Source organism: Calidris pugnax, unplaced genomic scaffold, assembly GCF_001431845.1.
Source record: "Calidris pugnax isolate Ruff unplaced genomic scaffold, ASM143184v1 scaffold32, whole genome shotgun sequence".
NCBI classification, from domain to species: Eukaryota; Metazoa; Chordata; class Aves; order Charadriiformes; family Scolopacidae; genus Calidris; species Calidris pugnax.
In genome coordinates this window covers 7,038,255-7,065,611 of record NW_015090783.1, presented here as the reverse complement: position 1 = coordinate 7,065,611, position 27,357 = coordinate 7,038,255, and the positions used below count along the sequence as shown (strand labels likewise).

The 27,357-nt window shown below is 38.5% G+C and overlaps 1 protein-coding gene across 2 annotated transcripts; it reads right to left on the bottom strand.

Annotated features, from left to right (window-relative positions):
* Nucleotides 1–853: 853 nt before the first annotated feature.
* GOLGA3 (golgin A3) lies at nt 854–27,357 on the bottom strand. Of its 2 annotated transcripts, none has more exons than XM_014963797.1 (23): nt 27,006–27,138; nt 23,536–23,817; nt 22,546–22,658; nt 21,692–22,383; nt 20,341–20,452; nt 19,413–19,719; nt 18,612–18,814; nt 18,091–18,228; nt 17,181–17,342; nt 16,034–16,402; nt 14,765–14,842; nt 13,564–13,827; nt 12,958–13,052; nt 12,047–12,263; nt 11,294–11,437; nt 10,442–10,639; nt 9,770–9,886; nt 9,149–9,288; nt 8,231–8,363; nt 7,895–8,017; nt 7,315–7,479; nt 6,136–6,299; nt 854–5,142 (listed from the first exon to the last, which is right to left on the bottom strand). In XM_014963797.1, exons 1-23 carry the CDS (start codon nt 27,136–27,138, stop codon nt 4,935–4,937), a joined length of 4,557 nt encoding a protein of 1,518 aa, XP_014819283.1. In that variant the 3' UTR covers nt 854–4,934. The 2 variants fall into 2 exon arrangements, with proteins under 2 accessions (XP_014819283.1, XP_014819293.1); XM_014963807.1 differs by having other exon boundaries at nt 4,935–5,142; nt 23,659–23,817; nt 27,006–27,357.

The following is a 27,357-nucleotide window of genomic DNA, read 5'->3' as shown; positions in this document are numbered from 1 at the left end:
CCCGCCCCGCCCCAGCCCCGCAGGACCCCGCCCCGCCCGGAGCCGGGGCTGCCCGACACGCTGCCTGACGGAAAAGCGCCGCCGCCCCGCCCCGCCCGCCGCTCGTCCCGGGAGAGCAACGGCCGCCGCCGGGGGGTGTTCGCGGGGAAAAAGCGGGTGTCGGGGTGGGGGGGCTCCGGGCAGGGGGGGCCGCCGATACTGTTCGGAGAGATGCCTTGAGGAACGCAGGAGTCGACAACGTCTCAGCACCTCCCTCCCTCCGCCAAAGTATTGGCAAATGTAGCTGTAAATACACATATATTGCAAATATACATATATTTACAACTAACAGTGTTTATCGAGATTCAAAACTTCCCTTTGCAGGGCAGAAAAATGCTAGGTGCTGTCAGGATGATACTTTTAATTAAAGTTGAAACTCAAAATGCCGCCCATGAGGAGGGAAGGCCCTGGTTCGTTAGAAGGAAACAAACCCCTCACACATCTAAACTCACCCTCCCTTGAGGTACATCATCATCAGCTTACCCACACAGCCACCTGTGCCATCAGCCAGCACATGCCAGGCCTCGAGGGAGAGGCTGACACCATCCCCTTAACTCACACTGTCCAGCGTTAGGAGCCACTTCTCTCCCCATCACAGCAATCGGCTAATATAGAATCAAGATGATGTTTCTGCATCGTTCCATTTTGTACACTCAAACTTCAGCTGTTAGCATGGATAATGCTGATGATGCTTCTTTCCTGATGTGAAAAAGGAAATGTAATGGAAATAAAAGCACAATCAACTACAGCTGTGTTGCATTTCAGGGTTTTTTTCATGATATCAGTCTCTCTTTAAAAGTAAAACCAACATGGAGCCCTTTACCAAAAATAGTTTATTGCACAAAACTTTTAAAGGAATTCCTATGCACATTATTTTTATAATCAACATGCTTTGTATGATCATAAACATTAATTGTACATAGTGTAACTCCTCCATTCCCCTGGGTTATCCACTCAGGAACATGAAACGATGAACTTCTATCTTTACAAATACAGCCTAAGCAGACAGTATTGAATGTCATGTATAAAACATAACAGTGTTTCCTTTACAATATCCAGAACACCTTTCCCTCCCCCAGAAACCTGTGCATCTGTATTGGAAATTAGGCCGCCCTACTGCCCAAGACTGAAGTGTTACACATTAGTAGGAGACAAGTCAGATGACAGCTGATGAGCATTAGTAGTTAATTTGGACCGTAATTGCTTTCACATGAAACTATTTAGACTCTGGTCACAGCAAGTTACATGCAACTATTCACACTCCCCCAGCAAAGTTAATAAAACAGACGAGCTTTTCCATCACCAGTAGTGAATTTGCCACCTTTAAGTTAAATTGTACCACCTGTCCCCAGTGCACCTTCAATGCTGCCATAACCAGCATTAAAACACTCACGCCACTGCCATCCATTCCCCTACAGAGGAATGAGTGACCCATGAAAACATGAGCACCAGGACTTTCATTCTGGACACTACTCTGTACATTTATTAAATTCTCACAGATTTCTGCTAGGGTATTGCCTGAATAAACAGTATGGGACCAGATCCCCCCCTTGCATGAGCGGGTAAGGGGCCCAGCTGATCCCAATACAGTGCACAAATATTTCCAAGAAATCTGGAAGACAGCGGAATGGAGCATTATGCAATGTTCAGCAACACCAGAGACTCAGTAACCAACAATATTTTTCATTGTAGGGTTTGCTGGTTGATTGGTTTTTTAAATGCACAATTTTTCAAGAATCCTCAAAAACCCAACAGCATCTGAAGAAGTAACATTGCAGCAGTTACCAACTGCCCTCACTTGGGAAACATCCTCACATTACAGTGACATTTCTCCTTCATCAACAAGACTTGGTTTAGTAGGAAGCAACCACTGAAGAAACAGACACAGAAAATACATTCTACTGCAGTGCTTGAAAAAGGAAAAATAAAATATCTTTAAGAGATTATTCTTCAGTTTCTATAAACACACCAGTGTGAATGAGGCACTGATTTTCCTCTGATGTATTTGGCAGTGCTGCAACAAGCAGAGGGGAGGCAGTTTTCATTCCTCAACTAGTTTGTTTTATTGCCTAGACAGCAGAGACCTGAAGCTTTGTAAAGTGAGCACGCCCAGCCTCAGGGTGAGGCTTTTTAATAAAACAGCAACTATTTCTCTGGATAATTAAGAAACACAGCTGATGAGCTTCAAAGAAAAGGCCTTGCTTTTATCACATGCTGCGCGCTCCTTCTAGAAGGCTTCCCAGTGACTTCTGCAACTTAATTGACTCAGTACCTCACCAGATTTAGACCCTTGAGTGTCACCGTCTGTCCTTCATTTGGGGAAATGGCATGGTGCTTCTGTTTATAGAAAAAAACCATGGTGAATAAAAAATGAAATACCTAGTGTCCAGGTGCTTTCAGAGAGACAGGTGGGTCAATGTGGAAAGCTAATCTGAGCACTTCACAACAGCTCCCTCATCTTTAAAAGGAAAAACACACATCTAAGGCTACTTGATTGTAGAAGCTCAGATGTCCTTAGAAGGAGCTAGTGAGAAAATGCAGCACTGCACTGAGAACAGAAGGCAGTATATTACTGATACAAAAACAAGAGGAGAGCAGACATTCTGAAGAACTATGAAGGTTTCTCTAACAATTCTGGCTTCTTTGATGCCAGATAAAACCTTTATCCATATAACTGTTGCCAAAGTTAAGAATCCATTATGTTTTAATCTCTTAACTGTAGGCAATGTATTTACCAGAATGAACAGCAACGTTAAAGCTGCAGAAGTGTTATTTTATTTAAAATTCTGAACGTGTAATAACTTTTTTGTACTGAATATATTATTCATTATGTAATTTTAATTTTGTTCAATACTGCATATTTTTTTCTTCTTCAAACTTAATATACAGGCAACTTCAAGAACATGACAGCAGCGAGAGAATCAGTACCATTTACTCTGCGAAGCAGACTACAGCAGTGTGCAGACATTCACGTCTAAGCTAGTCTGTAAAGCTTTTGGCTTTTCTTTGAATTGTTTGGTAATTCTGCATGATGGGCACCTAATGCCACACTAATGCATTTCTGTCTTCACCACTTTCGAAACCTTGACTTTTAGCATTGACTTCGATCCCAATAAAATAGAAGTTAAATTCCAGTAACTAAGGGGCATGAAATCAGTCAGTATAGATACTCCAGGTGCCAAGTGTTCAACTTGCTCAGAGCTTGAATTGGTAATGATAAGAAATCAGACTTTGGATAAATATGGGTAAGTTTGGGGGTTTTGGTTTTTTGTTTGCTAACTTTTTGCCTTGCTGCTAAGCAAACTGCAATCATTTTCTCCCCCAAACAACCAAACCCATCCAAAAGCAGCAACGGTCTCTTTGGAAAAATACACAAACGAGACTTTTTTCCTCCCAGCCACTTAATCTACTTGTACCTATTTTATTTTTTTTAAATGCCATTCTATAGTGGATACAATTGACCTGTTTTCTTTATGTTTTAAAGACAAACACATGCTAGTACATGAGTTGCCACTAAATCTTCCAAATAATCTGTCACATATATTTTGATTTCTGCTTTAGCACTTGGCACATTAGGCAAAGCAGTACCTCCCCACTGAATCTGTGACTGAGGAGAGGGCAGGTTTCTCCCTGCACTACGAGACACATGGAGCAATGGGACCAAAGGAATAGGAATCTGAAGGGGCCTGCTTTAATAATAATCTAGTCAAGGTGCTCTGCAGAGGGGCTGCCACAGTACCAACATTTCCGTTCACGGTGGACACCTCGCGATAGAGGGTGCAAAAAATAGGGGAAGCATATGGGAGAAAATAAAGCTAATAAAAACAATAATTTTATAGGCATTATAATTTTGTCTTTTAAAGTAAAAATAATTACATTTCTAAAAGCTCTGGCTCTGGGGGCTAATTTCCCTAAGCCATTTGTACAGTATGTCAAAAACCAGCAAACTGAAATGTAACATTAAAATAATGACAGTAACAAAAAACCCTCATGTCAGCCTTAACTTACAGTATATAAGCATATTAAAACAGATATTTAAAGTCAGAAAATTATGATTTTTTCTTTATATATATATATTACACGCATACCTTTTTCAAGGGTGTCTACTTCAAAAGTTGAACTAAAAAGGTGCAAGAAGTGTTTGTGCAGTGAAGCAAAGCTCCCTACTGGCCTGCAACTGTAAGAGAAAAACTGTGACACTTCAGAAAACATCCCAGGCAAATCTGCCAAAGACACATACCGGTCTGCACTGCTTGTCTCTGCAGTCTTGTTTCTTTTGCTATAGGTCAGAAGTCATCTAGAAATGGCTTCAAATGAAATTTTTTTCTTTAAATACAGATACCTGTAATCAACTGCAAAAGTAAGAGATTATAGGAGGGAGGAGAGAGGATGCTTGGAACATCCAGTTCTCAACCACTGCTAATGGCTGAACATGAACAGGACTTATTTTGCCCTGTGACTTTGATACAACCCAACACACACACAACCCTTTCCTCCCCCCAGGTAAAACAATGCACCAAAACCCTGATGTTACTTTAACAGTCATTCCTTAACAAACTCACTCAGACTGAACAAAGACAGACCTGGAACCAGATGCTCTTCTTGACCTCATTTTAAACCTTCATCTGAATCTCTTACTAAACTCCAAAATAAACCAGATTTACCACATGGCAGTCCCCAACATGACAGAATTATGGTAAGGTTTCAAACAAACCCTTGGAACAGCATGTTCTGCATTTAATATTACACCAGTTTCTCAAAGTCCATGCCCTTTGCTTCTACGGGCAAAAGCACAACTCTGAACACCATTTTTTAAAATGAAATAAATAAATAATTTTGATAAAGATTTGTTTACATACTTAAAGCAATAGGAAGAAAGACAACTGATAAGGAGGTTATAGTGTCAAAGCTTCCTTGTCACTAACACTACAGTTCTGTTTCTTTTCATCTGCAGTAGGAATCTCCTGCTGGTCTGTTGCAGTTGCAGGACTGGTAGAGGTAAGGTCCATTAGCTGCCCCTCAATCTGAGTCCACGAAGACATCGATTCGTGTACTGTAATGGTGTGTTCCTCCATCTGACGCTGAAGGCTATCCATTTCTTGCCTTTTTAAGGTATTGAGAACAAAAAAGCAAAAATTAACAAGCAGAAAGCTAACTGCTAAATGCAAGATCAGAACATTATTTTTCTGATTATTGATGCCTACTCAATACTATCTAAGCTCTAGCTGTATACAAGAGAAAGACATCTACAGGAAGCTTAGGAAGTGTCTAATTTTCGAGCAAAACAAATACAATATGCTTAATTCAAAAAATAAGGGCCAACAATGCAGCAGCTCCATTTGCTGCACATACTCATTGCCAGGGATGATGCAGCACTATTTCCTCAGTAAAGGCAATTAGTGACTGCAACCTGACGAACACAGTACTCTTGCGGGTACAAAAGACAACATGGGAAGTAGGGGTAAGGAAAGCAGCACAGAAAAATAACTAGATAAACACATTATGATTTTAGTCAGACACCAATTTAGCAAAGCAACTAGTCTGGTAGTACAGGATCACAGAACATTATCACAGGCTCGCTCCCCTCAAACATCAACTGAGGTGATAACAGCAGCTCAGTTCTCCCAATAACCTGAACTCCCTGTCCTCCTGAAGTTGTAGCTTTTCTGTTCAGAATCTCATGTGCAACCATGTAAGGTTGGTACATATTTTTGGCAGAATGAACTTCCTCTGTAGAGAGTTCTTATTAACATATGGCCTGGGCTCCTACCACGAGCAGCTGTTCTCATGCTGTGACGGGACAGAAACACCCGCTTTTCCACCAGCAAGAACAACTAGAAATAGCTGTCTCTGGTTTGTTGTGCTGTGTACAATTTTGGATAGACATTTTGTCTACTTTATTGTAAAGGCTTCTTTCCCTATTTCACTACCATATAAGCAAGCACTTAAAATGACAAAACATCCTACTCTCCTAAATATAATCCCAGTAAGAAGAAAAGAATTCATTTTACAAATCCTTTTTTCCTTAGGCTGGCAGCTGTTTTCTTGGAAACATTTTTAAGATTATTTAATATGGTTTAAAATAACAGGTCATACTTTAATTGCCGGAGACAGCTGTTCAGATTTTTTAAAGGCTCCTTGCTCACAGCTGTCGATGGTTTCAACAGTTCTTCCAGCAAGGCAGCAGGCACTGGACAGTCAGGAATCTTGACTGGAGTCACAGGATTTGAAGAGTTATTTTCTCCTTTCAGTTCCTTCCTCTGGTTAAAGCAAAAAAGAAGAGCCAGAAATACAATGAAATTATTTCATCAGTGTCATTTTTACCACATAGAAAAACTCTCACATCACACTACTGGTACATATCTGCATTATAGAGCAGGAATCAGAAGCACATTCACGTTAGGTCTCATGGGTCACAAGCCAAAGTTCCTAACCTAATGTCATCATGAGTAAACAAACCATGCTCATGAGTAAACAAACAGCACCTAGAAGGACCTACTCGAGAACTCACCTACTAAGGAAATAAACCAGGAAGGATTTAAAGAAAATTATTTGGATCTTCACAACAAATTCTAATAACATTCTTTCAGTATAGTTAGGAGAACAAGTCAGAAAAAAAAAAAAAAAAATCAGTTAAATACAATCAAAGAAATCCTTTTGGAAATTCTGGAACCTGAAAGATGAGGTACCAGGATCAACGTCTAAAAGAATGAAATGGAGGCTTCCATACAAAATTCTGTCTCCCTAAGCGAGAGTATTACTTCAGGGAGGGAAAGAGCAAGAGATCTACTATTACTGCATTTTCTGTGTACGAGTAGCAAATCAGAAGACTCAAAGAAACCACTAATAGTTACCTTTTGAAATTGTGGAAAAATTAAAAACTAGACAGTATGGAGAGGAAAGACACATGAACATTATGAAGGCATTAACTATAAGGCAGCATCAACTCCATGTTTGTCCATGATTCATTATTTAAGTGCTACCTTTTTTGCTTTATTTTTATAAGTCAAAATGTAAATATAAGATTATACACTAAACCAGAAAGATTTCTGAAGTAAAAAGTGGGAAGTCAAGGTCAGTACAGTTGCTTTTGCCTCCGTATTTTCCTGTATTTATCATTTAAATATCAGAACATCAGAAGTCTCTATCACAGACAGGCATTTCAGTTCAGAGTTTTCACCAGGCTTCCTGCAGCAGAGTATTTTCTGGTACTTTAAGAGCATTGGTACAGTATTTTCCAGTACCCTACAACACATATTCTTCCTATTTAAATACCTTCTTCATCTTGCCATGTTTCAGGTCCAATTTCAGTTGCTGGTTCTGCTGCAGCAGCGACTTCATGCTGTTTTTCAGTTCAGTCACTTTAGCCTGCAGCATAAACTTATCCTTCTGAGTCACTGACAGGTCTTCCCTCGCCATTTCCAACTCAGTCTTGATATTCTAAATAAGAAAAGAGAAGAATCAACATGATATGGGGAATTGGTATAAAAATTCCAGCCAACTAATGTTTTATAATTTTCTTTCAGTTTCCAGGGGAAACTAGAAAAAGAAACAACACATAACACTGCTATTTGAAACCAATTTGCCCTGACATAAAACCAGAAATAAGATTTAAAAAAAATATCAATGCCTATTTTAATGGTGTAAGATCAAGGAAATGCAAAGCTAACAGCCACAAAGTGAAACAGAGACTGCAAAACACAAAGTGAGTAAGTCTTTATGAATAAAAATTTGTAAGGAAAGTATCAGAAAAGTATCAGTATAAGTATGATTTTAAACAATAAAAACATTGTGTCAATTATCCCCATAGCAATACCAGTTATCCATCAGAATCTCCACCAGGTAGCCTAAATACCTGCAAGACAACTTGTATTCCTTCTAACTCCTTGTGGCTGCGCTGCTCGCTCATATCCAACTGCTGCTTAAGTGTTTCAATTTCTCTTTCTTTTTGTTCTACTTCCCACTTGAGGTCTTCCACCTACCAGGAAAAAAAAAAAAAAAAATCTTTAGAATTCTCTATAAGTACAATCTACAAAAAAATCTGAAATATATTATTACCTATGTCTCATGAACCCTTCTTGGTTCTAAGAAAACCTAGCATAACTTTATTAAAGAACGCTGAATTAAAGACAAATGAAGTCATACAATGTATTATAAATAAAGGTAAACACAGTAAAAGTGCAGTTTTTACCTCTTGGTTTACTACAGGCTGTTCAGTAAGCTTGTCATCCAGCTTTTTCTGCAGAAGTTGGAGCTGAGACCTGGCTTCTGCCAGCTCCTGCTGAAACTGTGATACCTCCTGGGAATGTTTTTCATCCTCTACCCTGTACAGCAGGATTAACAGACAGCAGTTATTCAATCTGTCCTTTAAAATAAGTACTTCATTGGGTTTTGCTATGTAACCATAAATGACATGACAGTCCACAGAACCTGGTTAGTCATAGCTTTGACTGAAGGCTTTGCCAATACATTCACAGCAAGAGTTAAATCACAAAAAGATTTCATATAAGAGATGCATGAATATATTATTAAATATTAAAAAAAAAAAAATCCTTGAGCACTGGCAGTAGTCCAGATACAAACAATAGATTACACAATAAACAAAGTAAAATTAAAAAACCTGTCAGCAATTTTGCTCGTTTTAAGAGGAACAGGGTTAAGATTATATACATTCTCATGGGGGTCTGATAATTTCTTAAAATTTAAGAAGATATCTTCTATACAAGAAAACAAATTGAATATATTGAACAACAAAATTTATCCTCTATGTAGTACCTCAGAGGTGTGAAAGAAGAATAATAGGATATATATGAAGTGTTAATCCTTACTAGTAACGTGAAAGAGTAGAAATCTGTGTTGAAACTGTAAAAAAAGCAGATTCTGAAGCCTAAATACAGCATACACTTTAGGTCTAAATGAATTATGAAGAGATAGAAAAATGCAAGTATTTGCCTAGAGTCCAAACATGCATCTTAGGGTCAGGCTCAGCTGGGGTGCATTTCAACATAAACCACCCCAGAGCAGCAAAACCAACAAGTCACTAATGTATGTCTTTTTCAGAAATTTTGTTTAATTTACTATTGTCTAAGGATTTTATACATTTACTTACTGTAGTTTGTCCACTTCAGCCTGAAGGGCTTGGACAAGCAGTTCTTTGGCATGAAGCTCTTTCTTGATTTCACTGAGCTCAAGGGCAGCAGCTTTGTAATGACGGCGGTTATGCGCTGCATCCGCTTTAGCTGCTGCTTCCTACAAGAAAGAAGAATATTTTTTTGTTTTATCACTGTGGGTGCATCATGAAGGGAGCTAGAATAAAGAGGTTCAAAACAAATCAAGAAGGAAGTCATGCAGCTGTTAACACTTCTTTTTTCGTTTAAAAACTTATTATTGGTGTTGTTATCCTTATTAATGCTAAAGGCAGTTAATAAGTATATATAACGGAAGAAGTACATTTGCAAGACTGCTATTTCATTGTCAGCTTTTGAACAACTAGTACATCACTTCAGGATATGTCCCATTCATTACAACTCAGACTAGAACTTTTCTGGTAGTCAATGATTATGCTTAACATAGGGAAAAGACATCGACTCATCTTTCAGCCACTGCCCATCATGACAGACCCTGCAGAAAGCAGTCTATTGTAAAGCAGAGATTTTGTTTCAAGCTACTTTTCAAATACTTTACATTTAAAGCACCTTTTAAGTAAATAAAACAAAAGATGAGCCTTTACCTGTTTCTTAAGCTCTCTAACTTTTGACTTTTCTTTCTCTAAGGAATCCTGTAAAGCTTGAATAAGTTGTTGCATTTGTTGATCCTCTTCTTCCTTCCGTTTCAGGACTGCCTGAACCTGTATCAGACCACAAAAACAAATGCATGTTTTGTGTGGGCTCACTGGAAGACTGGAAACACCCATAGAGGAAATATAAACACAAGCCAATGCAGGGATTGTAAAACCTCTGTTCTGTTCATTGATAACTCTTTCCTTGTGGTACCCCTCAACCTTAAAAGTAGCTACAGTTAAATGGTAGCTCATTGCCTATATTCCCATTTGCTTACACCACATGAATATATTACTATTGGCATAAAAACTGTTCATCTCAATGAATCCGTATGTAACACAATTTGTATGCTTCAACTAACGTAAGAAAGCCACACTCTCACTATCACAAATATTTGAGTGTGATTTGCTTTTTTCCAAAAGTAACAGTTCTGTTCAGCGCAAAGTCTCATTTCTGATGTCTTGTTTAGCCCCATATATTACTGCTGTTACACAACACACGGGAGACCCAAATGTGGAGAAAATGCACCAACTCTCTATCATACAAGTAAAGATGTCTTCATCCTGTTATCAGAAATGTGAGCTAATGCCTTTCTTAGATTTCATATCAAAAAGGCCAAATACCTGTAGATTCAGCTGTACCAAGTCTGCCTCTCTTTTTGCTAGTGCTGTTTCTAGGATATTGTTGTGCTCCCGTAAAGCGGCGTTGGACTGACTAAGACCTGTAAGTTTTCCTCGTTCATGCTCCAGTTCAAGGGCCAACTTCTTATTAATTTCTTCTAAACGTTTTATCTTCCTCCTGAAGCCTCTAGATTCCTGAAGCTATAGCCAAAGGAAAAAAATAATAAATCAAGCAAACAAACCCAAACAATTCCAGATTACTACCACAAAAAAGTTCTGTACTAAACTCATTAAGTGTCTTGCTTACCCAGAGTAGGGTATCTTTTTTTTTTTCTTTTCTTTTTTCTTTTTTTAAATGAACACTTCAAAATAAGCTCAGTTAGGTATTTTTTCCTTTTGGAAGGCTAAAATGCTTGCTAAAAGCAGAATCCAGGAGCACTGTTCAGGTGCAGACCAAAAGTAGTAGATATATATAATTTTTTTGCGCAACTCTACAACTGAACACCACCACCCTGCCCTCAAAATCACTCAGTATCCATGACTCCAAATAGCTTCAAAAGACAGTGATTCACACATCCTCACTGTCTCATGACCAGACACAGCTGGTATCTAATACAGGAACTACTTTTCTCTCTCATCTTCTTTTCCCCTACAGAACGATTCATGAAACCATGACGAACCAGCATAGAGCAGCAAAATTAGGAAGTGTCACTGACACTGTATTTCCTAAGAAATATTCTAAGATTCTGAATTCCTGAACTGTTGGAATAAAATTATGGTACTAGAATTTCTCCCCTGCCTCTCAGGCACTTTTTACTGTCACCTTCCCATCTACTGTGAAATTCAAGCAATCACCTCATCCTCGAGTTCCAGCACTTTCTCTCTGTATTCTTCAAGCTCCTGGCTCGTAAGTGAAATCACTTCTTGCAACTCTTTTTCCAGCATCAATTTACTGCTGCTAACAGCTTGCAATTCTGTCTCCAGAGCTTGAATCTTTTCCTAAAGACAAAGGAAACACAAGCGCGATTAATACATCACCCATCTACACGAGTAATTTTGGTTTTGTTAAAAAGGCTACTTCTCTAGCAAATATTAAATAAGGTGCTAGTGCTTAATGTGAAGGCCTTGCTCAGAGCTTTTCACTCTTCCATCCAGCTACTGCTGCTAGTCTATTTAACATCTTGCTCCATTGGTCCAAGGAATTGGATCTTCTTCCAATAAATTAATTTTGTTATCACAGGCAAAACATATAGTTCTGTTATAGTAACTTTTAACTCTCAATGAGAAAAAAAAGCAGTAAGAGTTAGAATATTGGAAATATCTTCAAATGCTGAGCCTTTCAAAAAACAAAAAAATCCAAACAACAATAAAAATTAATCAGCAAATTTAGCTATAAGGCTCATCATCCTCTTGAGGTTTGGTTACAACTTGTAATCTGAAAGATGCAAGTAAAATTCTCAGTGCTTGGCACACTGATACTATGTTCTTACCTAGCTTTATATTCCAAATATTTTCATCACTCCAGTGTAAAATAATATTTCAAGACCTATACTTAATAACAAGATAGCTCTATCTTTGTACTAAAAATGTTAAAAGGCCTCTGCATACTTGAGCAATCTGGTTGTTTCCACCATCAGTGATTTGTGCCTTCAGTTTGCTCAGTTCTGCTTCAGCAGATTCCTTTGCAGCCAGAGATTCCTGTAGCCGCCGACTAAGAATGCCGACTGCATTCTCATAGGCTTTATGTTTTGCTTTCATCTCCTTCTGAGCACTCGTCAGATCTGACCCCAGACGCTTCATTTTCTGTTTCTGCTCAGTTATGGCCCTGGAGCAAAAGGAAAAACAACACATCAGGTAAAAACAAAAACTGCCTGAAAAGATTAACTTTTAACATGTTGCAATAAAACTCAACACCCACTTCTCTCCCCTTGTCCCAGAGTCACCCATCTCAGCAGAGAAAGCCTTCAGGTTGGTAAGGTACAATTTGGCCCTCTGCAAGACAATACATTGAAATCTCTTGATAATATTCCAAGATAATCCTTATGATAATTAAGAGGTCTTTCTCAGAATTATTAAAACTCCAGTATGAAGGAATCCATACTAGTCTAAAAATAACACAGAATTTAGAGTAACCAATCTAATCTGAGTTCCTTGGTGGATATGTCAACTATCATAAAAACCCTGTGATCACCAGTGGAAGAAAAAAAAAATGGTTCTCATTAATGCCAACATTGGAGCCAGTCAAGGCTAAAATTTTAGCGAATGGTAATCAGGATTAGCTTGAGTCTGCATGTTGTATGGCACATGCTGCTGGTTAAAAACATAAGTGAATCAGTGCAACTCCTGTGGAGCATGTAACCGACACTTTGCCATCGATATGACCCTATGACTCTGTCTGGCTCTGACTGCTTAAATTTTCCAAAGGAAAGACTAGGGAATAGGAAAAAAGTGTTTGCTAAAAAGGTAAATATGAAAAAAAATGCTGTAGTTCTTTTGACTGTACAAAAGAACAGACTTACTTTTTTGCTTCTTCTTGCATTTGTTCTACTTGTTGTTTTAATGTCTGATTTGCCTCAGCAAGAGATGCCATTTGTTCCTTATCGAACTGCAAAGACTTAATAGGAAAGAAAAAAAAAACACCCATGAGAAAGAGAACAAAAGCCTGTCTCCTGTATGTTGGATTATAAAAGAATAAGCGTGAAGCTTCAAAATTACTTCCTTCTATAAATATAGTGTTCCAAGGGTCTCCCATCTCCCTTCTCTTTCCCCCTTTTTTTTTTTTCTTCTTTAATTCTTCCCTCTGCGGCCACCACCATAACATGGATTAACAGAATTCTATTTTGGTGTTTGCTCTCAGATGGAGTTCACTTTGGAACCAAGGAAATTGCTTCCACATCACACCTCTGCCACTCCTGTAGAGTGCTTCTCCTCACTTACTTATGTTAAATGTTAATAAGCAGTCATGTATTTACAGAATTTTGCTAGGTATATGCTCAAATGCGTAGACAATATTAAACATGTAACCAGGAACTTTCAGGTGGTCATTCTGTTTCCAAAGTTAATAGAAATAGCAACCTATCCTGGATGTAACACTCTCAAAGTCTAAAGCTTAACACCTCCCATACCTGTAGGCGTGTTTCCATATCGTCTCGTTCTTTCTGCACTGACTGAAGATGGTTTTCTATTTCCACCATCTGCTGTTGAACCTGAGATACTTCCTTCTGTAGTTTTGAATGTTCAGATTCGAGTGACTGCTTTTCAACTTGAATTTTCAGTAGCTCTCGTTTTAACTCTTTCACTTCTGAGTCCAACCGCTTCTTCGTAGCTTTCAGTTCGCTAATCAGCTGGTCCTTAGAACTTGCATCTCTTCGATAAGCTTCTACCATCACCTTGGACACAAGAGTTTGAAGAGGACAATGTCACCTCTTGTTACACCTTTATGAATTTAAGAGTAACTTACTATAAAGTATTTACTGATACTCTTTTAGTTTCGGGGAGGGAAAAGTGTCAAAGAACACAAACCAGCATCATCTTCTGTAACGTATTTACTCTTGTTCAAAGATTTTTATGTCAGCTCAGATATCAAATACCACTATGTATCAGCAGCTCATGAAAAACCTCTGAGTAAGAGTGTTTATAGCAGTACAGAATACTCTTCTTCACATTCTTTATGGAACTGCCCTTTTTTTAAACTACACTAATTGTAAAAAATTAACCATCCCATGTGCATAATTAATAATTTTTGCCACGAGAAGAGGACTTAACTGTGACTTACAATTTGAGCAGCCTTCCCAAACTTAAACCTAACAAGCTAAACCAACCTTTGGCATTAACTTAATCAGCAATTAAGCAGTAACATGTGGAAGACTAATGACATACCAATTTCAATACCACTGTCTCAAAACTGTGTAAATTCAGAATAAAATTTGCAATAAAGCACTTATTTTCAGTCTTGTTACTGAAGCAACTGTCATTTTTCAAAGCTGCAGGAAAACAACTACACTTGAAGATTTTCATGAGTACTTTTGCAAAGGCAAACTTAGCATCAGCAAACCAGAGAGATTTTATATGGTTTATATTTTTATTTGACAAACTCTCTGAAGTCCAATGAAAGCATGAATTGGTTGGTGGATCTGCTTTTACTTTAGTTACAGATAAAAATTCAACTGGATGAAATACAAAAACTATATAATTATGTCACAAAGTTCTTTGATACAGAAAATTGGTTCAAGTGTCCTCACAGAACCCTAAGATGTACATGCCTTCATTGTGAAAAGAAATATATTCCTTGGCTTTATTTCTTTGAAATAGTTCACTTTTGCTTACCTTCTGCTGCAGGAACTGTTCCTTCAATTTTTGAACCTGTTTTTTAAGGCTGGCATTTTCCTTTTGCAGATTTTCTACCTGCCAGAGAAAAAAAAAAAAAGCCAACGCATTGCTTTACATGCCAAATATCATATTCTACGTTATTTCAAGCATCGACAGTACCTTCTGCTATGCTTGTACCAAATGCCGAATCTAGTGAGGATTCTGTTTCTTACTTGGCATCTCAATGGCACTGTTAGATAACACAACATTTGATACAGAAATATGTTCACACAGGTCACCACATAGTGAGCCTTGTCAGCCCTCACGAATGCATGAAGCCTCCTTATCCTGCCATTAAGGTTTTAGTATGCCTCGTTAGTGTACATATTTTATCTGAATGGCACCCATTCACAAATACATGATGATCAAATGAAGAAACAAGCTGGTTCTTTGAAGGAAACAAAGAATCTTTATGTTAAATATATTTCCATAGTTCTTCAATAATTCTATTGGTAATACTGTCAAGTCCCATTTTTATCTTCAAAAGAAATCTTGAAAGATTACCAGGAATTCATTATTACCAGGACTCAGTAAGAAAGCTCTTGCTATGGAACCTGGGTGCTCTAAAGACAAAGAGCAAACGTGACTATCAAACTAAGGTGTGAAAGGAAGAATCATCATAATTTAAAGCAACCACAAAGAGAACAAGGATGTTCATTAGGCTTGTTCTTGTAAAATAGTTCAGTGACTAGAAAAAAGCCTCCATTGGTATATAACAATACACAAAAGCAAATCCTGGTGTATATATACTGTTTCAAGAGAAAAGGCACGATTAAACATCACCAAATTACTGCATAAGGAGGATGATTGGCCCACAATGCTACAGAAAAAGAGAGCGCTAAAAAATTACTTCCAAAAATGTGATGAGTTCTCAAAATTATTACTTTTTAAAACTCTCAGATTTTAGAAAGATGGTGGTTCTTGGAAACAGACAGAACAAGATCAAGTAACATCAGCTTCCCATCCTATACCACACAAATGCATAAATGCCTATAGATACCAAGGGATATTAACCTGCAAGCTCATCTAAAGTGTCAGATACTCTATCAACAGGGAAAGATGAGAGAATTGATGAAAAATATTCCCACTAGCTGAATCTCGCAACTACAGATGTATACAAACTCATGTGTACCAATCTCCTCTCATGTAATTTTCTCTATCATGTGCCTGTGGCAATACTTCCCAGCAACAGCTGTTTTAAATAAGATACTTTTAGGGAGTCATTACCTGGCTTGACTTGATTGCCATTTCTTGCCTGAGTTGTTCCAAGATTTCTGATGCTACTTCTGCACTTTCTCCAAGGCGCGTTGCTCCTTCGTCAAGTTGCTCTTTGCTTGCTTTTGCTGCCTGCAGGGCTACTTCCAAGACAATCTTCTCATTCTGCAAATACTGGATCGTGTCATCTTTAGAAGTAGCGTCACTTTGGAACTCTTCTAATCTGGCCTTCAGTTCGTCATACTGTGTTTGCAGGTCATCCAGGGACTGCTCTTTGGTGTGCAATGTCTCTTGGGTCAGAGTGAATTGCTTCATTAGGTCCAGGTGCTCTTGCTGTAAAGATTCAAGCTGCAGATCTCGCTGATGCAAAGTCAACTTGACCTGTGAAGTATTTTAAGAATAGAAGTCATACAAAATTAACGTTATCTTTGCAAATGCACTCCAGTAAAAATAAAATGTTTTAACTAATGTTTTAGCTTCTATGAGAAAAAAGCAGAAGGTGAAAATATCTTTTAACTTTCCAAGGCCAGCTCTGGAAATTGCCAATTAATTGCAACCTGCAGCACCTTACAGGCTAAGCAATGACCAGAATGATAAACCTAAAATATTCTTAAGATTCACAGTGTTCTAAATTTTTATTTGAAAAATGTCCACAGTAGAAACATTGGGTAGATTCAGTGTTATTAATGATAATGCCATGTAATTACATGGAATATGGAATATAACACTGAACTGTCCCATACCTCATCTCATTCAAGCCTTTGTAATGTTACAAGGTTAAAGGGGGACTCTGTAGAGAAATGCAGATTTATTACGCTGCAATGGTATAGAATGGTATCCTGGCTGCCCAACAACTTTAAACATGGATCTGTGCTTCCTGTATATACTTAGAATAATGACAAACTGAATTCACTAAAAAAAACCCAACACATACAAGACAGTAGTTATGAAATTTCAAAAAAGTACTGTTACTGAGATGGTTGAAGAAGAGGGAGCCTTTTCACCTGGGACAGAGTGACTTTGATACAGACTTCATTTTTGCAGCAATCTTTCAGTTTTGTTGTTTTTTTTTTTAAATCAGTATCTACTTACTATTCCCTTTTTAGCCAAATAAGTATTTCCCTTGAAACTCTTGAGACTTTGCCTAAAAACAGTCTACCTGTTCCAATTCTTGCTCCAACGTTGCTGCAGAATCAGCCATTTTCTGAAGCTGTTCTTTCTCATCCTCAAACTCCTCCAGCTTTCTCTGCAAGTCTTCTTCCACCATGGTTTTAGCCTCCTGGATTTGCATGAAGGCAGCTTCTTGATCTAACATGTCAGCCTGCAAAGAAAAAGCAAGGAATCAACTTTTACAGCTTGTGTGGAAGGGAAGGGGAAGGTGGGTGGGAAAGAGGGAAAAGAAGAAGAAAAAAAGGTAAATTACCAATAAATTTTCTAGAGAAAAAGACATAAGCAAAAAATAATTCTGATGTCTGCCTTTGCACAGCTGTATGTCTTTACTGAAGTTATTCAGTATACTTAAGAGTCATTTACACAACTGCTATTACTAACACTGGAGACTGAGTGTCAGTGCTTCCACTAACCTGCTGCTCTACTGCCCTTTGAGACTTAGAAGCAGGAACATCACTGAAATTCAATGGGATTTAAGGCTTTAAGTACTTTGAAAGTGAGTCTACTGTACTTCAGATTTTACTCATCTTTTCTTACTGGAGGACAGGAAAGACAAACCTGAGTACTGCAGAATTTCACACAGGGCTTAACTTAATTGGAAGTTCAACTAAATCAGTATTTTCTTGAAAAGATTCCTGAATGGGCAATGGAGAACATTTACATCCCCCTTTAAAATTAAATTAAAAACAAACACCAGAGCTGAAAATGCAAGTACCACATTGGAATGGAAAACATATGGCCTTGCTCCCTCTTACTGTTTGTAATGTCATGCAAACTTATTTGCTTTGTTTTTATAATGCAGCATTTGAATCAATTCAAAACAATTCAGTGTTACTTTGCAAAGCCTAAATACACAACCTATGCAGAACATAATTCATGAAGACCACCTACAACCGTACCTCAATGTTTTGCAGCTGTGCTGCAATACGTTCCTTTTCTTTAATGGATCTGTGCTGGGTTTCAGTCAACTGCTGAGACAGTGCCACATTCTCTAGTTTGAGATGTTCCAACATACCTGCTTGGGTCATTTGCCCAGCCTAAAGGAAGGAAAAAAAAACAAATCACCGATTAAACCAACAGTCAAAATTTGGCCAACAAATTTAAGTTTTAAAAAAAATAAAAATAAAAATCACGTTGGATCTCTCTGTGCCTTATCTCAAGTATGACTTTCATGGTACTACAGATCTTCATCCACAAAAGGCAAGTGCTTTGGTTAAATTTATGCCTCAGCCTTAACGTGAACTAACACCTCATGATGAAAACCAAAACACCATCCCTGTCTGCTCTCCACCTGAAGAATACACAACTGAGATCAGCTCCCTTGTCAGAGCCCATAAACAACATCATTTGGATAAAACTAACATAAAAAAGGAAAATGAATATATTCTCTGTCCCCCCATAGGCAAGTAACGCATAATACCTGTATATTGGCCATCTCACTCTGCAGCCTGACACGGGCCTCCTGTGCCAGCACGAGCTGCTGCTGGTACCAGTGCCGCACGTTTTGGAGCGATGTGATTTCTGTCTCAGATGCCTTTAGCTTATTGGTCAGTGTGGTCCGTTCCAGCTGCACCTTCTGAAGCTGGTTCTGTAGGGAAGCCAACTGCTGTCGCAGATCATGAACTAGAAAAAGAAAAATAAAGAACTTGGATTAAGCACTCCATTGTTCTATTTTTATGCACACATTTTCAAGGATTATTGCTATATTCATAACTTCTTTTTTCCTTTCTTCTTGAACAAAAACGTTTATGTCTAATTACATAAAGATTGGCTTCTCCTGCAAAAGTGAGGGGAAGTGCTAGAATCCAGTACCAGGTCAAAAATTAAAATAAATGAATCGCTTCTTAAGGCATTCAAAGTTCCTTAAGTGGCAGAAACCACGAACTACCTAAAAATCAGGAAGAAGGTAAGCTGACACACAGAATCATCACTAAAAACCAATATTTGTACAGTTTTCTAAAAATCATTAGTCCACTTACAGACAGTTACTAGACTAAACATTTATTCCTTCCTCTCCAGGCTGGCAGTGGAGCTCACAACTGTGGCATTTTTGTGACAAAAAATAAAACCTAATCATCTTAAAATTAAAACCATTTTATTAGTATGACATCAACGAAACAGAAATTAAAATTCCTTCTTGCTGCAGGACTTCAGAATTCTGTTGAAATAACATGATTTATGGAACAACAAATGTTAAAGACTGACATTTACATCATCTCACCTGTGCTGTCTCTGGTGAGAACATTTTTTTGCATATCTTCAACCTTCAGCAGGAGTCTTTGGTACTGCTCCTCTGCTAACTGCAAATCATTATTTGAAGAAGCCAAACTAGCATTCTTTGCTTCCAAAGTACTTTGCAGGTCAGCCATTGCTCGTTCCAGATCCCAGCAAGACTGCTTTAATGTGGCCACTTCTGAGCTCAGAGATTCCTGCTTCTGCTGGCTGTTTTGGCTGTGCTCCATCTGCGCCTGAAGCTTCATGTTCAAAGCTGCAAGTTGGGCTTGTAGCTCAGTCTTCTCTTTGAGAGCCTGAATGTGTCCCAAAAATCAAAATATGGAAGTCTTTAGAGAAAATACATTATTGGCTGACTAAAGAAGATGCCCAACAGAACAGCTTTGCTAAGGCAAAGACCATTTGCTTCTAAAAAATTCTTTTTTAAAGTGACATCTCACCTAGCAGGTATTTCAAATAGCTAAAGAAAATACAGAGGAAAGTACAGACAAGATGTATATAGCACTATATGTCAGTACCCATGTCAGGATATTTAATAAGACTCATTTCCACTCTTTAAGGAAGGAAGCTTTCTATATAAGTGTTGCACCATCCATCAATGCAAGAGAAAATACAGCTCTATAGACATCGCTAGCATTACTCTGGACTTATCACCTCTCTTAATTTCACTTTTTTTTTAAAAAAGCACAATTTTTTTAAAACCCTTTGAAGACTTTACTACGGTTATATTTATCCTCTTAAGTATCCTTGTAAAGTACCTTGTAAAGATTTATATATTAGTTTCCTAACATATAATCTTATTCAACAATGTTTTTACAAAACACATTTCCCACAAGTAATGAGTAGGAGCCTCTTGAAAATTAATTAACGTATTAATATGATTTGCTAAATACAGGAATTCAAAATTCATTTTCTACCTGATTAGCTTCAAGTGAGAGTGTTTCTAGTTGCCCTTCAAGTCTCATCTTCTCCTTCAGAACCTGCAACATTTCGTCATGAGTTCCTGCGATAGAGCTTTCCATGGAAACACTGGAGACAGAGACATCACATACACCATTAAAGGGTTAGAATACAACACTCACCTAGCTGAAAAAAAGCAAAGCTGAAATTAAGAGGTACTCAGACTCCACATTTGACCTAGAATCTAGGATATTTTTTCTGGCTTTATGACAGAGAAACAACCTTTGGTATCATTTAAAGAGATAAAGAAATGATACTCACACAAAGGTTTTATACATTAGTTTTCCATATTTGCAGCAACTAGAAACTAGTGTGGCACCCATATATCTGTTCTTTTATTGAAGTACCGTGGCTGACTTAATTATATTCTGTACCTGCATTATCCCTTTATATGCAGGCAAATGGACATAAAGGAGCACAAAACCTCCACAACTGTTGTCTGTAATTGTCTGCTTTAATGTGCCTGAGAAATACCAACAGCTGCTGCAAAATAAGGAAAAACAAATATTGGGTCTAAGGGATTCCTTATGTTCCTTCCCTGATGCACAGCCAAGGAGTCTAGAGAAAAGGGGCAAGATCTTCTCTCTCTCATTACTGTAAGAATTAAGTTTAAACTGGAATAATTGTTGACAACTGAACTACCTTAACATCTCAGGGCACTACACTTTAGTCCAACAAAGATAAAAAATTAGCCTGTATAAACTTGCATCTCCAGAAAACTGATTAAAAAACACAACTGCTTTGTTAAGGGCTTCAGCAATCATCCACTCGCTTGCTGAATCAGAGTTTAATACCCACCATATACACATATGGTTGAGAGACTAAGTAAATCTCATTCTCTCTAAAGGGCTGAAGAGGATAAGTGTATCTAGGACAAGACTCTTGGTGTTTCATAACTATTTGAGGTCTGAAAGGTACATGTGTAGATCAGGAGAAGGACAATAATAAATATCACCGAGTCATTTATGGCTACACTTTCAGACTTTAAAGACCAATGTCACATCAGTGATTCAGTGAACAAATGCCTGCTTCCCAAGCAAATACAGATAGAAGCAACCGCCAGCAGAACGTTTAAAACAAGCTGCCAGTGTCAAAAATATCTTTCTTTAAAGATACCCTTAGAAAACAGGCACTCTAGTGAAGTGACCTTGCAGTTTCTTTTAGAATCTGTAAGTTAACAACAAATTTGATCACAATCAATCAACATCAGTTAGAACTGGATTCAACGTTAGTAGAAGGTAATAGGCTGCCTATTCCAAGAAAGTATAACGCCTAATAATGGCCTCACTATACTGTGATCTTTCTTACCTGCTAGAAATACTGTCTCTCCTGCTCCGTACTTCCCCGTTAACTTCTTGCTCTTGGGCTTGATGCTCCACTGCCGCAGCCTGAAGCACCTCACTGATGGAAGGAAATTGCCCCATTGCATCGGGATGTATCTTCTGACCGTTTATTGTATAAGGAATACCCTGTTTGCCTTCCACATTCTGTAAACTGTTATACAGCCCTTTTCCTGACACGCTGCTGTAGGTCGAGCTGTCACTCTCATTTCCATCCAGCCTCATTCCCACTTCACTCCCATCGATCTCTGAAACGCTATCTCCTGCCACAGAGGAATTTTCTATTCGGTCATCCATGTCAGAAGGCAGACTAATCTCAGAAACAACTGATGTTGGACCGCTTCTGCTTTGCTTCAGAGTCCCACCAGATAGATCAGTAGCCACAAAATTCCCAGGAGCATTTCTAGAGCCTGAATCTTCAGTTCTGTAGTCAGCCAGGGACCGGATCTTACTGGGCTTAGATTTTGAACTTCTTCTTTCTTTTGAGGATGCTGGAAGTCCCAGGCTACCCAGTTTTGGTCCCCTGGGGACACTGGTCCGCAAAAAGGAGTATTCTTTTGTCATTGCTACAGTGCTAGCTCTTGGCAAGATTTCTGGATTTAACATCAGCTCAGGATCTAGGGTGCTGGAGGGCCGGCTCTTGGATGTAGACTGGTTAGACTAAAAGAAGCAAAGAGTCAATGATAAAATGCTTTTTAACATCTGAGAAAACCAGTGAATGTTCAAAGCAGAGAAAACAGTAATTTAGAGCACAGAAAAGATAAAGTTTTCCAATTTCTCAATACCACACTGAATGTAGAAAATCTGTTGTGTAGTACTTACTCTTTCTTGATGTCTCTTCACTCTGTATTGCTTGAGCTGTTCTTCCAGCCTTCTTCTTGCTTGAAGTCTTATTTGTTCTTCTTTCTCCAATGGGAGTGAAGACTCTACTGAGCCTATAAGTGAAAGGTGTCTTTACAGTCAAACAGGAAACTCCAACACAAGCAAATCTGAAGCAAAAGGAAAAAGCCCCTTCTACCATCAGCAACATGCTTCATGCTTAAGCAAGGAAGGCAAGGAAAGCCCATTGGCATGCACCTCAGAATACCCTGCTCTAATGTATCCTTGTGTAAGCATTGATAAAGCCTGTGTATTTCTGTTGTTCAGTTTGCAAATGCTGTAGTTCCTCCACATATATATGACAAGAGGTTACACAGCAAGAACAAAACTATTGCTGTCATTTAATCTCACTTGTCCTACACTTCTGACAGTACTGAAATTATACAACTAAGCAAGACCTACACAGCCCACTCATTCCTTACAGGTCAGAAAATGATGTTCCCCGGAAACATTTTCTTTCTTCTTGTTAACTCACATTAAATTTTTCACATAGTAAGACTTTTTAAAAACATTATTTGGGAAAACTCCTGTAGCACTAGACACCTTAACACAAAGGCTTCTCCTTTCTCTCCCCTGTATTGCTCTTCTCCTATTTACTTCTTAGCTTAAAATCACCTGGTTCTGCTGTTTTGTTTTTTTTTAAGATCACCTGTTACTCCTAATAATCAAGAAGGTTAGAATAGCTCCAGCCCCAGAAAGCATAAATTCCCCTCCAGCGTAAGAACAATTATTAAATGGTAAGGCACGTGCCTTAGCTGCGGCAGAGGGTGGTTTACTGAAAGAAAATGAATTGTAGTTCAAAGTAAAAGATTACTGCAAAAACGAAGTTTAGTCCAAGCTTAAATGATGTTATAGGATTGTAGAGCCAGGCTCAGAGTAAAAAGCTTTATGCAGCAAGAGAAAGCAGGGGCGTCACCGTAAACAGATGCTTACACAATTCAGTTTCTTGCATGGGAAGACTTAGTTTGAGAGACTGCAAAGCTTCTTTTCTAAGAACTATGCCCTCAGCACTAGTTCCCTGAGACTTCCTTAGGCTGTCATGGAAACCAGTCACACCTGGGGACGACTCTTGACCCTGTGCACTGCTGGTGGGGTCAAAAGATACAGGGGAGTCGGGGCACAGTGACTCTGGCCCATTCTGGCAGGTGTCCACCTTGCTGTTTATCTCCAGACTTCCCTCTTCATTTGGCACTTCATTGATGTCAATACTGGTAGCTGGAAAAGAAAGTTTCAGTGAGCTGCATTGTAAGCCAACCCATGTATCTTTATATCCCCACCCAAATACAACACTACCACTACTGTCTTTAGGCTGTAGGAATACAGAAATTGCTAATGACAGCAACTGGCAGAAGGAATTTTATAAAGGACTTTTGATTCTTCATTTAAAAAGACCAGAATAAGTACCTTTCTTTGCTTTACTACAGCGCCTTCAAGCAGAACCTCAAAAGTGATCATAAAATATCTCCAAAACTTCACACAGGTTTTTAAGCCTTATTAGGTTTAGAAGCATGAAACACCAAACATAAGCAATGCGATCTGTGTCACACTGAGTGGCAACCTACTACAAACAAGACTGAGTGACTGCAGGCCTGTGCTGAATGATTCAGCTACTTGGTATGCTGTTGGGCACTGGGGAGACAGCATCCACCGCCCCACTGCCAGCCTGGGCCAAGCAGAGTTTCTCAATTTTAAACCGAGTATAATTTTTTTCAAAGAGGATGTCTTCATCAAAAGTACAGTAGCAAAGCTCAGATGTATCAATAGAATAAATCTACCAATCAAAAGGCAATTCAAGAACCACTTTAATACCAATTTTACCCCCACTCACTAATATTTGATTTTTCTTTTCCATCAGGAAAATGCAACTCCAAAAACAGTTCAACAATTGGAACAATATGTTATATTTCATAAATATTTTCAACATCTTTATGAAAAAAATAATCCAAACATTTATGATCACATAGTATTTGCAAGTGGAAAAATCAAGTTTCCTCTTTCTGTATTTTCCTCTTCTCAGAGCTATAGACAGAATAAGCATTAGGGGTTTTTTAAAGTCTGCTCAAACATGATGTGGGGGGAAAGAAAAAAAACCAACAAACAAACCAGAATGGAGAAACAGGTCCTCCAAAAATTAAGTATTTCTAAGATTCATATGCAGAAATATTCTGCAGCCAGGAAGTTGATTACAACGACTCAATAAAACTTTAATTATTGATTTAGACCACTCCATTAACATATTGCTATTAAACCACCCCCCACCCCCCCAATGAATGATTACAAACTTCTGGAAGCAAAACAATTAAAAACTAAAGCTATTATCGTTTACGTATGTGGTGAACATTAAAGCTTATCCTGAAATTAAATAAGCCATATGGAAAAAGTTACAGGTAGGAAGATAGGACTTCTTAATTGTTTTCCCTTTTGTAATTGAAGAAAGCAAAAGGATTCCTTTTAAGTGCAGTCAAATTTCACTTCAGAGTAATTTAAAGAGGAAAAGATAGATTTCCACCCCTAACCACTTGTTCCCACCTCTGTGGCACATCCTCCCTTAAGCCAGCACAGATGTTTGTAGGGTGAACCAGCTCAGAGGAAACTGAAGAAGGAAACTTGAATATGGGTGAAAATAAGAAGTTTTCAGCCTTAAGTTGCCAAGCCCCATCAGCTCTCTAAGATTTGAATTAAAACACTTTTCAGTATCTTATTTGTCATGCAGAGAAGACTTTCAGGCCTTTTTAGCCTGAATGAGTTCCCTGATTTAGTTCACCATATGGTCACAGAAACACTTGCAGGCACACCGGTAGGGATGGGTACAACAAGGATGCAAAAGAGGACAGAGGACAGGACTGGCTTTTTACTGACTAACCAACCTAAGTGAGAGTTTAAGGCATTTTAAAACTAAAAGACTGTCAAAACTATACTTAAAAGAGAAGTTAGTGCTAAGAATAGCCACAAGAAAACAAGAAGATACCTCTCACATTCAGAAATATGTGTCAGGTTTATACTTTATTTACATTTTTATCTTCACAACTGTAAGAGGTTACATACACAAAAGAGACACTGGAGCAATATTCTGGAGGAATGGTTTCCTGGCAACTTCCTGAAGCCATGAGACACTCAGAATCTAAACACGGCCTTGAACTAAAGTAATTTAATTGCAGTAGTGTCAATACAACTGTGGTCTTTTTAGAACAGGGGAAGGGGAGAGGCCATTAGATTGAAAACAGCAGAAAGACATACCACCTATTTGTAAGCCACAACTCAATTGTTTGGACAATGTCCACCACAGCAGAAGACAGGAACGGGTGATCTCCAGCTTCATAAAAGATCAATGAATCATCATATAACTACTCTCTGCCCATCTGCTAACTGGCAGCGTCAGAAATGCAAATAAAGTCTCAGGGCTCCACTTTCTCGCCCGTGACAAGATGACAAATCTGCAGTATAAGAGGTGGGCGGAAGGCTAACAACTTCATCACATGGTCACCTCCTTTTACACAAGGAACCTGTATACTTTTGTGTATCTACGCAGCCGCAACAGGCACACCCGCTCCACCCATCTACCACCATATCCTTATGTACCAACATATCCTTAGATACCTGTGGCGGAAACATGGGGATTTCACTTCAATACAAGGAAAAGATTTTCACAAAGCAAGCAGTTAAATACTGGAATGGGTACAGAGGCCATTGAACCTCCCTCTCTGGAGATATTCAGACTTCAACAGCATAAGGCCCTGAGCAACCTGATCTAGCTTCAAAGCTAGGTCTGCCCTGTGCATGAAGTTGGCCTAGATGATCCACAGAGGTCCCTTCCAACCTAAATTTGATTCTCTAATCTACTCAGAACAGTGCCCTTAAGTTTCTTGTAAGCAGCTGCACAATTATTCTGTTACAGAGCTTGTCTACAAATAAAAGTTATTTTGAGATAATTTGGGGAGTATGTGCCAGCATCTCTCTCCCATAAATGGAAGTTCAGAGAGACTTTTTGAGTACATTTTGATTTTTGCCTAATTGGTTTAATTTACTAGGAAAATTGCTTTTGCCAGAATAAAGTATTTCAGTCATGAGCTTACTCCACAACAATCATTTCAGAACTATTAGTTCTAGTGGATTTCAGGTACATCCTCAAGGAAACACAATCAGAATAGAGAGTAACACACCCTGAGCAGCACATACTCAACTGATAGCAGGTAATACTTAAATTAATAGTTTGATTTTGTTTTGAAAGCATTAAGTTTTAAAACAAAACCGTTTTCCCATACACAGAGCCATAGCCTTTACCAAAGTTGCTTAAAACTGCCGTACAAGAAATTCCTTCAGCATCACCTGAATATCAAAATAAGCAGCTGTCGAGAAGCCTGGGTAAGACTAGGAAATTATTTGGCGCATACAAAGTAACTTACTGTTAATTTCATCTGTTGTAACTGGCAAATCTGACTTGGCCTTACAATCCAGAAGTTCTTCAGAGCTGGTAGGGGCCCCATTACTGTTTCTGTTCTCCACGTGAACGTCCTGCTGGACAGACGAGGAGTCCATGGTAAAAATGATCCAGATCCCTGGAAAGTTTTTCTTCTGAATAATCTGCCACCAAGTGAACTACCAAGTCCTGTTTCTCTCCATCGGCAACAACAGCATCAATATGTTACCCAGGAGCACAGTTCTGAGCTTTACAGCTGTTGGTGTGCAGCAGGCAGCCAGTAATTCCAGATCATGAAAACAGCTTGCAGACAAAGTTGTAATCACCAAGAAGCTGCA